Here is a 17,427-nt window from a genome sequence, read left to right as displayed (position 1 = left end):
ACATTAGGTTCTTGGTCTTCGGGGAGCTTAAAAATTAAAGAATTTAAAAAGCTCCTAACCTGTAAATAGCAAAAAAAAATTACGTCTAGGTATTTTAAATTTGTTGGACAATTGTTCAAAAGAAGGAAGATTTTGGTCAGTAAAAATATCTAAAAAAGATTGGATACCTAAATTTAACGAATGATAATCACTATTGTGAACCAAAGGTAAAAAATTTTTTACCTAAAATAGGACTAATTAATAAAAATCCATGGTACCCAAAATGTTTCCTAAATTCTCAAAATATATCTAACAACAAAATTATCAGTTAATTTGGATGCCAAAAAAGTAAAGATGTTCCAAGTATCGAAAGAAGAGAATATTTTTTGGTAGATTTAATTTCTAAATTAATCCAACTTGAAGTATCTAAATTTTCCTTGTGATGAATCCAAAAAGTAATGTATCTAATATTATCTGCCCAATAATAAAATCTAAAGTTAGGTAATGCCAAGCCCTCATTCTTTTTAATAGATAGAATCCCATAAATCAAAAAAGGATTTGGGAACAAAAATGGGTACAGCTTGAAACATATATAAACATTTAGGAAGGATATTCATCTTAATAATATTGATGTGTCCAATTAATCAGATCGAAAGCGGGGACCACTGTGTCAAGGACTTCATTAAGGTACAAAATTTTTCTTTAAACAAATTATTGAATTTCTTAGTAATAGTAGTGCACCTAGATAGTTGAACTTATCTTTAGCTATTTTAAAAGGAATAGAGGAATCTAGAGAGCAAGAAGAACCCAAAGCAAACAGCTCACTCTTTTGCAAATTCAATTTATATCCTGAAAATTGCCCACAATGATGATAAAGTGATAAAATGGATGGGATCGATATATACAACAAAAGGTCATCTGCATAAAGCAACACTTTATGAACATTTCCTGCTCTTGTAATTCCTGAGATATCAGTCAATTGCCAAAAAGACACTGTTAAAGGTTCTAAAGCCAAATTAAATAATAATGGGCTGAGAGGACATACCTGCCATTTCCATGATACAACTTAAAAGGCTTGGATTTAACTGAATTAGTAAAAATTGAAGCTGTAGGAGATAAGTATATCATTTTGTTTTAAATTTATTTAATTGCTTGCATCATTACAGGAAAAAAAATGAATAAAGCATTAATCAAATATCCATAACCAATGATACAAAAAAACTTCTATATTTTTCTCCCCATCCCCCTCCTACCATTTAATATTAGCATATATAATCATTAATTGTTATTAAAAATTACTAATGAAGAGGAGTGGATAAGATAGAAGAGGTGGATGGAAAATTATCCATAAAATCCATATATGGTTTACAAATACTATAAATATTTTCAACTCGATCAGTTTAATCCAATTTATAAACTGGACCAAAATTAAATTTCTCTATATACTGAAAAAATATTGCCATTCTACTCCATCATGTTACATGTGAGACATGGGGAACCAAGCCACTCAACCACTGCTACACCACCATGAAGAATGCATACCGAGCTATACCACACTTCAGCAAGCCTGATCACCTGGCTGTACTTCTACTCCCAGTGTACAAGCGGGGACATTATACAGTCAGCCATCTTCTCTTGAATGGACCAAAAGGGCTTTGACCAGGCTGAACTAAGAGCTCACAACCCGTGTTCAAAATGGGGTTTTTCCACAAGCTTGCCAGCTTGTCAAGTTCCAGTCCCAGCTGCTGCTGCTCAACTATAGAAATGAATTCTCTCTCTCTCTCTCTCTCTCTCTCAGAGAAAACCCTGTTTGACACTCTCTGCTTGCAAAACCACATGACCTTCCTAGAACAGCAAACTGCATTCAGACAGACTGTTGCTTTCCAAAACAATAATCCATTTCTCCACAGCATATCCAATTAAAACCTACTTGTGAAGTCTCTGCAGGCATTCTTCAGTTTTTGCAAAGGCACTCGGAGCCTGGACTGTCTGGCGTGATCCAAGCTCTTGCATTTTAAATTAGATTTGTTTTGAAGTGTTTGTGTTTGTTTGTGACCTCCACTATCAAAAATCTCCTTTAAAACATATCTATATACAATACAAAATATAACATAATCTGTCACAAGAGAAACACAAAAACTACATTTGCTGGAATTACTGGAGCTGGAACAATGAAGCAAGTCAGACAGTAATCAACATTTTGGGTCTGAACTTTTATCAAAATGAGAGGGAGGGGATGACATGAGATATAAAAGGGGGAAAGATGAGGGAGGGGGGGATTCAGATGTGATGGGAGAAGGACTGATGCGAGACAGTTGGGAAGGAGGAAGTTAAGCAAGGGTTAACAAGAAATGGAAACAGTGAAATCAAATATCAAGCTTAACTCCTCACAGATGCTTCCAGATTCCCTGAGTCTGTCATATTTTGATTATCATTCGCATGCGATAAAGTGTTGCAATTGGAGTCGAATCGTTTCTCATCCAGCCCCGGACGTGACTGACCTGTCCATCACCGAGGAAGAAGGTGGTCCATTTGGGAAGACCTAAGCTATCCCACAATTCCGCCTGGCCGCATTCGAGACGTCCGCGCGGCAACGGCAGCCGGCTGAGCATGCGTGCTGAACTGGCCTCCTGGGATGAGAACGGAGAGTCGGGCAGCAGAGGATGGTAAAGAAGCGCCTGGCGGTTCTGTTCAGTGGTATTAATCGAAAGACGATGAAATTCCTGATTGCGCTCGCCCTTCTCGCCTATATAGTCTGTGAGTTTGGCCTGTGGAATAAATCGCGGCACCTTGTCGTATTTGCATTGTGTGTGTGGCAGGGGAGCGAGCATTGGCTCAGGCTGGGAAAAGGACTGGAGGGAAGAGGACGAGGGGTGGTGGGGGAGAAGGAGCTCCAGGACAGGGAAAGGGAGTGTCATGGAGGGTGCTGGAGATCAAGGACTGGGGGGGGGGGGGGGGGGGGGGGGGAGTGAATGGGTACTTGTAGGATTGATTTGAATGAATTATTATCACGAGTACCGAGATAATGACTTTTTTTTGTTTGTTTGTTTTGTGAGTTAGCCCATACATTGAACCACAGGTAGTTCAAGAATAAAAGCAGGGTTATAATGAAACTAAAGTGCAGGGTATAGTGTTAAAGAGAAAAGTACACTGAAGTATTGCAAGGTATCCTATACTAATAGGGTCTCCAAACAACTGATTACGCCAGGAATGAAACTGTCCTTAGTCTATGGGTGTGCTTCTTTTCAAATGTTTATCATCTTGTGACAGCGGAAAGAAGAGTGTGATTGGGGTGGGATATGGGATTTAAATATTTGAGTTGCTTTCGTGAGATTAGGAGGTGAAGATGGAGGGGGCAGTTGGTTTGTGAGACAGCCTGAGTTGAGTCCACAATTCTACAATTTCTTGTGGTCCTTGGCAGAGTAGTTCCTGTACTAATCTGTAAAATATCTGGAGATGATTCTTTCTATGGCGTATCTATTTAAAACTGATAAGGGACATTAAGGACCTGTTAAATTCCCTTAAGGTTCTGGGAAAGTAAGAGTCATTAGGCCCTTTTAAACTGCTGTGTAAAATGGGGTTAAATGGGCAATTTGCATGGTTAGCACCCCAGTTACTTGGCAATTTGAAAGGGTCTAACTGGGTCCCTGACTACCTCTTAGGTAGTCAGTAAAACTTACCTAGGTCTTGTCCATAGCCAATTTGAAAAGGAAAATGGCCCACCCACTTATTCCAGTGACATCCGTGCTTGCATGCGTGTGTCACTGCAGCAGCCAGCATCTGAACATCCTTCCCGTTTCCATTAAACTTTCGGCAGTACTTTTGGTGAGTGTGTCTCACCACATGATCACGGGAGTGGAATCCCCCTTTGTTGGTAGATCCCCCTGAGATTGTTAAGGTGCTTCCAGCACTTTTTCCCCAGTATTCGCACTTGGGTCCCAGGAGGGCTACCCAGGTGCTGCAATTTGAAAGGGACTATTGATGCGCTTTCTTGGCTGTGGTGTCAACATGGTTGAACAGATTTCAGATTTATTGTCAGAGTACATACAATCTTTTTTTCTGTGGCAGAATTACCACTAATTGGTAGTGCAAAAAAATAAACTGTAAACAGCGTAAAACATGTAAACAAACAAAAACTGTGAACAGTTAATGAATGTAAAAAAAACTGTGCAATACAGAGACAAAAAAATCAATGAAGTGCACAAGTAAGAGTCCTTAAATGAGTCGCTAATTGAGTTTGTTGTTGAGGAATATGATGATGGAGGGGTAGCAGCTGTTCCTGAACCTGTTGGTGCAAGTCTTGTGGCACCTATACCTCTTTCCCAGAGGTATAGAGATCCCAGACTCTATCCTGAGCACATGCACCTGTCTGCACCTCAAGTTCTTGAGAGTCACTATCTCTGAGGACATCACACACTAATGTCATCATGAAGAAAGCATGTCATTGTTTCCACATACTCAGGAGTTTGTGGAGTTTGATATGACACCAGAAACCCTGGCAAATTCTACAGCTGTGTGGTGGAAAGTGTGCTGACAGGCAGCATCATGGGTCTGATATTGGGGACACCAATATCCCTGAGCATAAAGCCCTCCAAAAGGTAGTGGACATAGCACAGACATCACAGGCAAACCCCTTCCCACTATTGAGAACGTCTTCAGGGAATGCTGCTGTCAGAGAGCAGCAGCAATCATCAAGGATCCACATCACCCAGCACGCTCTGTTCTCGCTGCTACCATCAGGAAAGAGGTGTAGGTGCCATAAGACTCGCACCACTGGGTAGGTTCAGAAACAGCTGCTACCCCTCCACCATCAGTCTCCTCAACAACAAACTCATTTAAAAACTCTTGTACACTTTATCCCTTTTATTCTCTCTGTATGGGAGGGCGTGGCAAGATGGTGTAGAGTCTAGACGTGTAATCTCGACCTCTCTGGCCAGACTTTTAAATACCTGTTTTTTAACCCTTTGTTTTTAAGTTTAAACTTTTTAAATTTTAGTTTAAAACATTGAGAAACTACTATGGCCATTAATGGTAAAAAGATTAAACCTCAAGTGCAGAAGAAGTTACATTTTCGAAGTGCTGAAGATCTGGGGCCAAAACGACTTGTTACAGCTTCAGGTTTAACTTCTTCAGTGTCTAAACCACAAGGACTGCCTGTGGGAGCTGGAAAAAAATGTCTACTACTCACCAAGTGAAGGATGGCACTGGAATTACCCGTTCTCTGGAGGAAGGTGTGTGTTCCCAAGAAGTGGATCCCGGTTCTGGAAGCCTCTCGATTTTAATGGAGGGAGCATGCAGGAAGACGACTCCATTGTTTGAAATGCATCAGGAAGCATTTCAACCTGAAGATATCGATTTCCTCCGTGATTTTGTGCAAAAGCAACAAGCTGCGGGGGGAGAACAGCGGCGACCCCCTGAGGAAGTCGGGGTGCCGTCGCTGGGAGTCCAGACCTGCAGTAAAACCTCTAAAATGCCTTTCGTTGAGTTGCAGCAGGAGCTGCAGTTGCCTGGTTCTGCCACTACGTTAGAGAAAGCAGGGCTGAGCTTTTCTGAGTTACAGTGTATGCAGTTAAATGCTGTCATTCAACCTTTAATGAATGAGATGGTTCAAATGAATGCTAGTATAAGTTCAGAATTGAATACAGTTAAAGCACGTGTGGAAGCATCTTGTGAAGATTTAAAAAAACATTTCAGTCTACTTTTTTGGAATGTAAACAGCAAGTGGTTTCTAACAGAAAAAGTGCTGAAGGTTGAAAAATCAGTCATAGAATTGGGAGAACGTGAGAAGGAGTTAGAGAGGAAAATAGACTACTTGGAGAATCAAAGTAGAAGGAATAATGTTAAAATCATTGGTTTGCCAGAAGGTATAGAAGGACAAGATCCTCTTCGTTTTTTTAAAGACTGGATCCCACAAGTATTAGGACAAGAATTTTTTTCTGGAGGCTTGGTATTGGAAAGAGCTCATAGAGCTTTAAGAAGAACACCTTTACCTGGTCAACCACCGAGACCGATAATAATTCGATGTTTGAATTAATTGGACAGAGAAGCAATACTTCAACTAGCAAAATGCGAGACAACGACAAACTCCGTTATTGATTCAGAATAGTAGAGTTTTTTTTATCCTGACTTGATTTAAGAGGTCATTCAACGCCAACGTCGATTTAACCCAGTTAAAGAAGCTTTGTGGCATAAAGGTTATAAGTCTACTTTTCGCTACCCGGCAGTGTTGAAGGTGTTTTATGGAGATCATCAATTTCGGTTTTTTGAGAATGATCATGAAGCAATGATTTTTGCTGATTCATTGCCAGACATAAGAGGACAAAGACGTAGTCCACCATTGTCTCCTAAAGAAAAATCTGCTTGTTTTGGCATAAATGGGAATGGAAAGAGTCCAACTTTTTCTGAAATGGGATCTCCGAGACTGGAACCTCTTGGATGAATAGAAGAATTTTCTTACTCTTATTCTACTTTTTTGTTATTATGATATTTTGATGTTATTCATTGTTTGGCTGGGGTGGGAGAGATTTGCTCTAAGTTCTTGACTAGTCATCAGCCACTGGTGGGTGACCCACATCCAATTTTTGTTTAGGGATTACTACCTTTTGGTAGTTCTTTGGGGGGGGAGGGGGGGGAGTTTTTTTAAAAAATTTTTTATTTTCATTTTAGTTAGCTTTTAATTTGTGATTTATTTTTTCTCCTACTGGAGGGCCTATATACGTTGATTTGAGTTTTCATATAAAGATATTATTGGTATTTAGTAATAATAGTAGATATGTCAAAGTTGAGGATTGCTACTTTTAATGTTTGGGATTTAAACAGTCCGATCAAGCGTAAGCGAGTCTTGGCGTATATTAAGAAAATGAAAATTGATGTTGCTTTTTTTACAAGAAACACATTTGAATCTGAAGGAAGGTATGAAATTAAAGAGGGACTGGGTTGGGCATGTATATTCTTCATTTAATTCTAGGGCTAAAGGTGTAGCAATTTTGATACATAAAAATTTATCTTTTGAATTACAATCAATGGAGGAAAAGGCAGGATGTATTCTTAAATTGAATTGTAAGATTTTTAGTGAATTTTGGACTTTACTTAATATTTATGCCCCAAATGTAGATGATGAAATATTTATTTCAGATGCATTTTTATGTTTGGATCAGGCTAATGATAATATTTTAGTTGGTGGTGATTTTAATTGTGTTTTTGAACCTTTATAGGATAAATCTCCGAAGAAAGTTAAGAAATCTAAGATGGCAATTCAGGTTCAAGCGTTGATGAAAGATCTTAATTTAGTAGATATTTGGAGACGTCTTAATCCAACAGAGAAAGATTTCTCCTTTTATTCATTTAGACATGAATAGTTTTCAAGGATTGACTTTTTTTAGTATCGGCACATTTACAAGGGAAGATACAACAAGTAGAATATAAAAGTAGGGTGATTTCAGATCGTTCTTTGTTATATTTTACATATGCAACTTCTGAGAAAATTCAAGTGGTCTATCATTGGGGATTTAATACTATGGTTAAAAAATACAGAATTTATTGATTTTTTTTGAAAAAAACAAATTAATTTTATTTTGAAAGAAAATTCTATTTCTGTTCAAAGTAAGTTTGTATTATGGGATGCTATGAAAGCTTATTTGAGAGGACAAATAATTAGTTATACTTTTAGAATGAAAAAGAATTGATTAAATTAGAGTCTTGACTTAGAGAAACAGATTGCTGAGTTAGAAAAGGAATTTCAGAATGATGCTACTGAAGATCAGAAAATAGAATTATCTAGGTTGAAATTGGAATATAATACTTTGCAATCTTATCCATTTGAATGTGTGATTAATAGGACTAAGCAACAGTATTATGAATGGGGAGAGAAAGCACATAAGGTATTGACATGGCAATTAAAGAAAACAGATTTTGCGGACTGTTAATGCTGTGAGACAGAATTCTCTTACTTATAAACCTCGTGAGATTAATGATGAATTTTGTTCATTTTATAAAAAGTTATATACATCTGAAGAAAAACAAGAAATTAGATCGATTGATTTTTTAAAAAAATCACAGTTTAATTTACCGATATTAGAAGATGCAGATATACAGGAGTTAGAGGAACCATTTACTGATTCGGAAATTAAATGGCTATGATGGAAATGCCGAACGGTAAATCGCCTGGTGATGATGGATTTTCGGTTGAATTTTATAAAATCTTTTATGATGGTTTCTCTACAAAGTGTTTGGGGATGTATTACGTCAAGTTGGAGAACATTATGAATTACCTGAGTCTTGCTCTAGTGCTTTAATCACAGTGATTCCATAGAAAGATAGAGATCCTTTGAAAGTATCTTCATATAGACCAATTTCGTTGTTAAATGTAGATTATAAAATAATAGCTAAAATATTAACGAATAGATTGGCTAAATTTTTACCTAAGTTGATTCATATGGATCAAACAGGTTTTATAAAGAATAGATATGCTTCAGATAATATTTTGCGCGTGATTAGTTTGATTAATAGATTTCGACAATCTTCAGACCACCCGATAGTGATATCTTTAGATGCAGAAAAAGCATTTGATGAGTTGAGTGGAATTTTTTGTTTAAAGTTCTGGAGAAATTTAAGTTTGGTCCTTTTTTATTGGTTGGATTAAGGCTTTATATAGTAAACCGGTATCTAGAGTATTGACAAATGGCTTGATTTCTGAACCTTTTAAATTGACTCGATCAACTCATCAAGGTTGTCCTTTATCACCAGCTTTGTTTGCGTCAGTGATTGACCCTTTAGCACAGCTGATAAGACAAAATACACAGATACAAGGTATGAAAGTTTTAGATGAGGAGTATAAAATTAATTTATTTGCTGATGATGTATTGGTGTATTTAATAAACCCAGCTCAGTCACTTTTGCACTTGAAGGAGTGTTTAATACAATATGGATGTCTTTCTGGATATAAAGTTAATCGGGAAAAAAATGAAATATTACTGGTAAGTGAAGGAGATTATTCAGTTTATAAGAATATTATTAATTTGAAATGGACTGATCCAATTAAATATTTGGGTATAATTCTGAATGTTGATTATCAATCTTTATATAAATTAAATTGTGTTCCTTTAATAAAAAAAAATTAAAACTTATTTGATTAAATGGAAAGATATACCTATTAATTTATTGGGTAAGATAAATACAATTAAGATGAATATTTTTCCACGTATGCAATATTTGTTTCAATCTATTCCGTATTTACTTGATAATATTTTTTTTCGAGATTTGAATAAAAAGGTTAGGGAATTTTTTTGGAGAGGTAAATTTTCGAGAGCAGCTTTGAATAAATTAACTTGGAAATATGAGTTAGGGGGATTACGTTTACCACATTTTCAAAATTATTATGAAGCAGCCCAACTTAAATTTATTAATTCCTTGATGGATTTGGAACAGCCTCCTAGTTGGGCCAAAATTGAGTTGGCAAATATTTCTGAATTTGAAATACATCAATTTTTGTTTAGATGGAATATAAACTTGTTACTGCAATATAATGTACCTATACTAAAACATTTAATGAAGCTATAGATTAAGAAAAATAAAATGATAGGCTCTAGGGCTGAATTATAAGATTTGACTCCGTTGTATAATAATCAACTTATTTATTTTTCAATACATAATTGAAGTTTATTGCATTGGAGATTTAAAGGTATGAAGAATTTAGGAGATTGTTTTAAAGAGAGTAAATTTTTATCTTTTAATCAGATGAGGGACAGTTTTGGTGTTGATAAGAGCTCTTTGTTTCTCTATTACCAAATTCAATCTTTGGTAAAACGTACGTTTGGTAGAGATATGATTTTACCTGAAATGACTACATTTGAGATTTTTCTTATGAAGGTACCAGAGAAGGGTTATATTTCATCTATGTTTCAAATATTACAGGATGGTATGGATAAAAAGGGTTGGGATAGGTCTAAACGTAACTGGGAAGCGGACATTAGTTTTATTTTTTCTGAGGCTGAATGGTTAGATATTTGTTATGGTGGTGTAACTAGATTGATAAATGCATGTTATGCAATGATTAACTATAATTTTTAACGTCAATTATACTTAACACCTGAAAAATTAAAAAAATATGGTTTTCATGAATCTGATTTGTGTTTTAGATGTGGTAATTTTGTTGGAACTTTTTTTCATGCTGTTTGGTCATGTATACATATACAATCTTTTTGGAAGAAAATTCAATTGTTTTTAGAATACCTGTATAAGATTAAAATACTTTTAGATCCGACAGTGTTTTTATTGGGTAGTTTGCAACCTTTGAGAAGTTTCGGATTAGATAAGTTTCAACTTGCTTTTGTATATTTAGCTTTATCTGAAGCAAAAAAATGTATTGCTAGTACGTGGAAAGATACAAATATGATTGATAGCATAATGAGATGAAATATTGTTTAATAATAGAAAAAATTACATGTTTTGTGTGATAATTATAGTTTTTTTTATTAATAAGTGGTTGTTATATTCAGAATATTTACATTTCAATTTAAATTGATTAGATCTTAATATGTATGCTTAATTTTTTTTTCTTTATGGCTCTCTTTAGGAGAGTTGGCTGAAGGGGGGGGTTCTTTTTTTTTCTCTATACATAAAAAATATTGTTCATGTTTTGGGTTAATTGTATATCTTATGTACTAATTGTTTTTTGAACGACATAAATAAAGTTTTAAAAAAAAGTTTGAGCCTCCTTCCCTGACAAGCAATTAAGCTTTGTTTTCTTCCACACTTCTCTCCAACCAACTGTGTAAAAACATAAAAAAGATATTTATGTTACATGAGGTGAAAAGAAAATGAGGATTTTACTTAAATGTGTTACGGCCCCCTGGGGTCTGTAGGGAACCATTGAGAATGGTTGGTTTAGAGGCATATCTGCCAACAGACAAGTGAAAATGCATTTGATTTGAGGCATAAAAATATTTGCAGATGTAAACCATTTGACCTCTCAAAATTGGTCTGTAATTCAACAACTTGATCTGCATGAATACCAATTTCCCATGCATTGCTAGATTTTTTAGATCGCTTTCGTCGTGGTGATCCAGCGTAGTCAAGGATGATGGCATTTGTTCTGTTGATCCACGGAGCGAAGATGCCTGTGCATGTATTAGTTTAACGTGCACTTGATGTTGCACTCCAAGAAGCACACGATACTTCACAAATCCAAAGGCATGAAAACCATGAAAATTAGACCTGATGGATTTGTTGCAGCCTTCATCCACCTACACCAGTCATTGAATTCAGAGTAACTTTGTCCACCAGTTCCACCATTGAGGACTTGGTTGGATTGTTTTTTGTCAGGGACCTCACCCTCAACATTACCGCCATGGGTGACCCTACCAGGAGCACAGCTATAGACGGCATCACTCTCAGGATCACAGGACTACACAAGCTTCTCCATCACGACAAGGTGACAATCCACAGAGAAGAGTTCATAATCTACATCTGTTCGAGCATGCCCAAAGGCCAAAAAAAGCTGGACAGTCATGCTTTTGACTTTGAGGCATCTTTGAAGTTTCCTTATTGGGAACAAGTGTAGCAGTTCAGTGTTGCTGAGGCCAGATGACTCTGTTCCTCTCCATGGCCTATGCCCTCACTTCAATTTCACTGCCGGAGACCGATTCTGGTTTGAAATTGCCTCTCATATTGGGATGCATGTATGCTCTGCTCCTCAACCAAGGCAACATTCGCAGAGTGCCCCAACCATCATGCGGCAGTCAGGGTGAGTGAGGCACTGTCCGATGAATAAGGGGCTCACAGGGTTTCCACATAATAAATACTCCTGCTGTATACACTAAATCTGTTCCAATCAAGCATTTCCCAAAGCTTCATTGATGTTATGGTGCCTAATCAATATGAAGTTGTCTGTATTGTCGGTGTGATTTTTATCATTTACTAACTATAGACGTCTTTGATAAAGGTGGCATGCTATAGTTAAATGTGGAATTCAATTCTTTCATAAGGTCACCACTTTAAAAAAAATAACGGAAAGAGGCTGTTTCGCCCATTGAGTCCACACCGATTGTACATAGGGGGAATCTATCTGGCCCCGTTTCCCGCTTTCTCCCCTTCACCGCACAATGTATTTCTTAAAACATTTCAGCTTCCCTTTGATTGCTACATCTGCCACCAGCGGAAATGCACTCCAGCCCCCAACCACTCACTGCTTGGGCATATTAATACTTTTAACGCACTTAATTTTGGCATGCATCCATTCTAACCATTGAACTGGATTCCATGTTTAGCTGATCGGTTTATTTCTTGAAACTCCAAAAGGAGTCAAGATGAACAACTTGAATAATTTCCACCTTTTGCCTGGGTAAACATTAAAACATCCGTCACAACAGTAATGCTAGGCATCTGTCTGAAACTTCACGTATTGCTCATTATTGATAAGGTTGTAAACAGCGTCTTCATTAAGGTCTTTCATGGCTTGTTTCAGCATCATGCTGAAGAAGATAGTAAAGAGGGTTGGGTGTTGGGTTTTTCCTCCTTTGCCTTTTGTCAGTGAGGTGGGCTCTGCGGTCTTCTTCAAAGGAGGTTGCTGCCCGCTGAACTGTGAGGTGCCAAGATGCACGGTTGGAGGCGAGATCAGCCCACTGGCAGTGGTCAATGTGGCAGGCACCAAGAGATTTCTTCTGACCTCTTCTCTGGTGCACCTCTGTCTTGGTGGCCAGTGGAGAGCTTGCCATATAACACAATCTTGGGAAGGCGATGGTCCTCCATTCTGGAGACGTGACCCACCCAGCGCCGTTGGGTCTTCAGCAGCATGGATTCGATGCTTGCGGACTCTGCCAGTTCGAGTACTTCGATGTTGGTGATGAAGTCATTCCAATGAATGTTGAGGATGGAGCGGAAGCATTCTAGGAGCCGTAGGTGATGCCATGATTCGGAGCCGAACAGGAGCGTGGGTAAGTCAAAAGCACGACTGTCCAGCTTTTTTTGGCCTGTGGGCATGCTCGAACAGATGTAGATTATGAACTCTTCTCTGTGGATTGTCATGTTGAGGAACTTTGGGGGGCATCCGAGGTGCTCTAGTATTTGCCAAAGCCCTTTCCTGCTCACGGTGTCAAAGGCTTTGGCGAGGTCAACAAAGGTGATGTAGAGTCCTTTGTTTTGTTCTCTGCACTTTTCTTGGAGCTGTCTGAGGGCAAAGACCAACAATGAAGACCTGTTTACATCTGGTACTGCACGGGTGGCAGCTTCTTCAATCTGAGGCGGCTGAAAGCTCACACCAAGACACAAGAGCAACTTGTCCGTGAACTACTCTTTGCAGACGATGCCGCTTTAGTTGCCCATTCAGAGCCAGCTCTCCAGCGCATGACGTCCTGCTTTGTGGAAACTTCCAAAATGTTTGGCCAGGAAGTCAGCCTGAAGAAAACTGAGGTCCTCCATCAGCCAGCTCCCCACAGGGACTGATGGCTGGGTGTGCCAGGTTATTTTACATTAGAGAATTGATTTAACAGAATTTAAATTGGATGATGGAAGATATGAGATTCTTAATAGATATATGATTAATTTAAAACATAAGATTTACGTATTTGGCTATGTTATAAATATGTTGGTTTATGTAATCTCTTTAAAAAAAAATCCACTCCATTTTTTTTCTTTTGTGCTTTCTTTCTTCCTTTCTTGGGGGATAAAAACAAAATTATGTATTAGTTTGCATTGTTTCTATTGTAATTTATTATACAAGATGAAGAACCATGTTTATGTTTGATGCAAATGGAAAATTTTAAAAAAATTTAAAAAAACCTGCCACCTCCATGCTGCCAGCATGATGGGATGGGGTTTGCCGGTGGAGACATCACAGAGGAGTGTCTGGTTACCAGGGCCAATGGCAACATCCTCCAGCCTGAGACCAGAAACTGCCATTCTTTATGCCAGGATCTCGGGATCTTCCTGCTGTGTCTTGGATAGGGTGGAATAATCTATTCCCTGGGACAGGGTCTGGAAGAACTCCATCGCGGGATGGGACAGTGCGTTGGCCACCATGTTGGTCTTACCCCCGATGTTTTGAATGTCTGTGGTGAAATCAGACACGTGAAAGGTGTCGCTGCTGCCTGGCCGACCATGAGTCCGACACTTTATAGAAGGCAAAGGTTAATGGTTTATGGTCCGTGAAGACCCTGAATTGTTTACCTTCCAAAAAATACCAGAAGTGCCTGACTGCCAGTTACAGCACCAATGGCTCCTAGTCAAAGGCGCTGTATTTGAGTTCGGGTGGCTGGAGGTGCCTGCTAAAGGTAATCAAGGGCTGCCATTGCCCTTCGATGAAGTGCTCCAGCACACCCCCATCCACTGTGCTGGAGGCATCCACTTGAGAGCCGTTGGTGCTTCTGGCCTGAGGTGTACCAGAAGGGTGGCATTGACCAGTATGTCCTTGGCCTTCTGGAATACATCTGAGGCCTCATTGTCCCAGATAGTGTTTTTACCTTTTACCACCATGAGTGCGAAAAGGTGGCACATGATGGGGGCAGCTGCCAGTATGAATTGGTGATAAAAGTTAATCATACTGGTGAATTCTTGCAGCCACTTCACTGTACGGGGCTTTTGGGCAGGGGATTTGCTCCATGCCAGTTGATTCAATGCCCCAGAAAGTCGATTGTTTCCAACCTGAACTGGTACTAGTAGGGTTTATAGTTAGCCCGAATTCTTGCACAGTCGTCTTAGATGTGTACCTCTGTCGGAAGTCATATGTTCCCAGACTCTGAATCTCGACACCCAGGTGTTAATCAGTGCCCTGTGTTCCGTGTGATTGCAGCTGGCGATTAAAATATCATCCAAATAGATGAATATGAAGGAGAAATCCCGGCCCATCACAGCCATCAGCCTCTGGAAGGTCTGGGCTGCATTTTTGTCCAAAGGGCCTTCTCAGGAATTCAAATAGTCCAAAAGGGGTAATGATGGAGGTTTTCGGGATGTCATTGGGATAGACCGGGATGTGGTAATAGCTCCTGATAAGGTTGACTTTTGAAAATACCCGTGCCCCTTGTAAGTTAGTAGTAAAGACTTGGATATGGGGCATGGGGTATCTGACAGGTGTGCTGGCCTCGTTGAGGTGGTGCTCATCACCACATGGCCTCCACCCTCATGCTGCCTTCTGGGGGGAGGCCCAGGGGTTGTCTGAATGCCGCACTATCCCCAGCTCTTCCATTTTTAAAACTCCTTGGCGAGCGCGAGCTTCTTGTGGGGGAAGGTGGCACGTCCTATCGTGGAGCGGGGGCATCAGTAAGAATGTGGTGCCTTACCCCGTGCTTTGGCTCAGAGGAAGAAAACTGTGGCACCACAATTAAAGAGAACTCCACTAGGATCTGTGTAAATGCATTGTCAGACAGAGTAACGGAGTCAAGGTGCGGTGCAGGTAACTTGGCTTCTCTCAGTGGTGAAAAGCCCTGGCATGCACCAAATGCCACCCTTTAAGGTCCATCAGCAAGCAGTGGGCTTGCAGGAAGTCTGCTCCCAGGAGCGGGTGTGCCACTGCCGCAATTGTGAATATCCATCTGAACTTGTTGGTGCCAAAGTGGAGCGGGATAGTGCGGGTGCTGAAAGTTCGTATGGTGGTGCTGTTCGCTGCCTTGAGTGCCGGGCCCGGCTTGCCATTCTGGGTGTTGTAGGCCGAGGCGGGAAGGAAACTTATTTTAGAGCTGGTGTTAACGTGGTAACACCTTCCTGACAGAGAGTCCCACACGTGGATGAGGCTGTCACGTTGGCCAACTGCTGCAGCCAGTAACGATGGCTGGTCATGGCATTTCCCTGAAACCTGCAGAGTGGGTAGCAACAATGGGCCCCCACACCCCATCATTGGAGATAGTAGCAATACTGTTGGGTTTGGGTGGTCCATTTGCTGAGATTTTGTTGCTAGCTGTGTGCGGGGCCTAGCGATCTGCTCCACTGAGGCGCTGTTTTCTTTCTTTACCTGGGATGAAGTCCTCATCGGGGAGCAAGAATCTGATATCCTCGGGCAGCTGTTCCAGGAAAGTCTGCCCCTCAGCAAGAGCAGACATTTTGTTTGTACGGGTATATGGGGCCCTGTCCCCCAAACCGTCCATATGCAGTAATCGGGCAGTGTGCTCACGCTGTGAGAGCCCAAATGTGTGGGTTAATAACTCCTTGAGGGCATTGTATTTGCCTTGCTCCCGAGGCTGCCACAAGAAGTCAATGACCCTTGCTGCTGTGTCCCGGTCAAGCGAGCTCACCACATAGTAGTAACGTGTGTCGTTGGCATTGATCTGTTGAAGGTGGGACTGGGCCTCGGCCTGTTCGAACCACACGTGTGGCTGCGATGCCCAGAAAGTTAGCAGCTTCAACAAAAATGCGTGAAGAGCCACTTGGTCTGTCATCTTCAGGTCCAACTACCGGTTGGATCTTCCGGGGTCACCAATATAGCGTGTGCGCTATCACGAACTGTGGAAAGAATGACACACCCAAGAAGTCGAAGACTGATTTATTGCTCTAGCAGCTCTGCTTATATTTTCTCCCAGCTGCTGATGACGGGAGTGACGTCATGGCAGCATTGCACTTTTATTCCCGGCATGCAGGTGGTCATCTGATATGAAGGTCAATGGCTCCCACTGGATCTGTGCGGTCGCCACATTCGTCAATCATCTTGTGTGCCTGGTCGAGTCCCGGTTAACGGGCCGCTACAGGGTATGAGAGCCACAGGCAGGAATGAGATGTCCTCAGTGCTATGTCAAGAGTGCATGTCGACCTCTTTTAAAATCTTCTCCACTGAAATATTAAAATGTTGATCTTTTTTTCCACTGGAACATTACCCAAAGCAAGTCTAACCTTTACCCAAGTTATTGGTATGCCCACAGTCAAAATACACTAACTCATACTGGCTCGAGGAGGCAATGGGATAGTAGCTTGCCTCTGCAACCATGGTTTGTTGTTGGGTCGCTGGAGCCCAGCGCATCCCTCCATCTCTCACCACTCTTTTCCCCCAGCTTTGCGCCTTTGCCACAGCTATACATTCTACGAAGTGCCCTCTAGTTCAAAATGATTTGTGTACCAAAATATTTTATTTTGTTTTTGAGAAATACAGTATAATCAAAGATTGATATATATTTCTTAATCTTGCAATTTAAAATAAAATTAGCAGTTTCAAGTTTCGTGCTTTTCAGTTTTTCTACAAAATCAAAGTTGGCAATTTTGGGGGGGGGGGTGGGTGGCAGGGGGTAAAAATAGTTGACCTTGCCTAGGGCAAAAAAAACATGGTTGGAGGTGAAGTAATTGAATTGTGCTTATAATGAGCATTTGTACACATCCAGATAAATGTATTTTTCTACTCAAATAATTTAATTTGTGTGGTAACAAATTGAACACTCTGCAAATATTTGAAATAATGTAATTAAGGAAATCAGTGTGTCGAAAACAAAGCATGCCCTTTATCAAGCTTTAAAATGGAATAGAATTGAAAATTCA

The 17,427-nt window shown here is 39.9% G+C and overlaps 1 protein-coding gene across 5 annotated transcripts in view; it reads left to right on the top strand.

Moving 5' to 3' along the window:
- The first annotated feature begins 2,547 nt into the window (after positions 1–2,547).
- The window catches only part of uxs1 (UDP-glucuronate decarboxylase 1), an 84,982-nt gene continuing 70,102 nt past the window's right edge, over positions 2,548–17,427 (top strand). The window contains exons 1-2 of one of the 5 annotated variants that reach the window (XM_069891135.1): positions 2,549–2,736; positions 8,725–8,787. In XM_069891135.1, the coding sequence (XP_069747236.1) occupies positions 2,643–2,736; positions 8,725–8,787 (157 nt within the window). In that variant the 5' untranslated portion in view covers positions 2,549–2,642. Of the gene's footprint in view, positions 2,737–8,724; positions 8,788–17,427 lie in introns of all 5 variants that reach the window. The other 4 variants (XM_069891134.1, XM_069891137.1, XM_069891138.1 and 1 more) reach the window with 4 other exon arrangements.

This window comes from Narcine bancroftii, chromosome 7 (genome assembly GCF_036971445.1).
Source record: "Narcine bancroftii isolate sNarBan1 chromosome 7, sNarBan1.hap1, whole genome shotgun sequence".
In the NCBI taxonomy this organism is placed as follows: domain Eukaryota; kingdom Metazoa; phylum Chordata; class Chondrichthyes; order Torpediniformes; family Narcinidae; genus Narcine; species Narcine bancroftii.
Note: the sequence above shows the minus strand (reverse complement) of the source record. Positions and strands in the feature narration are given on the sequence as shown.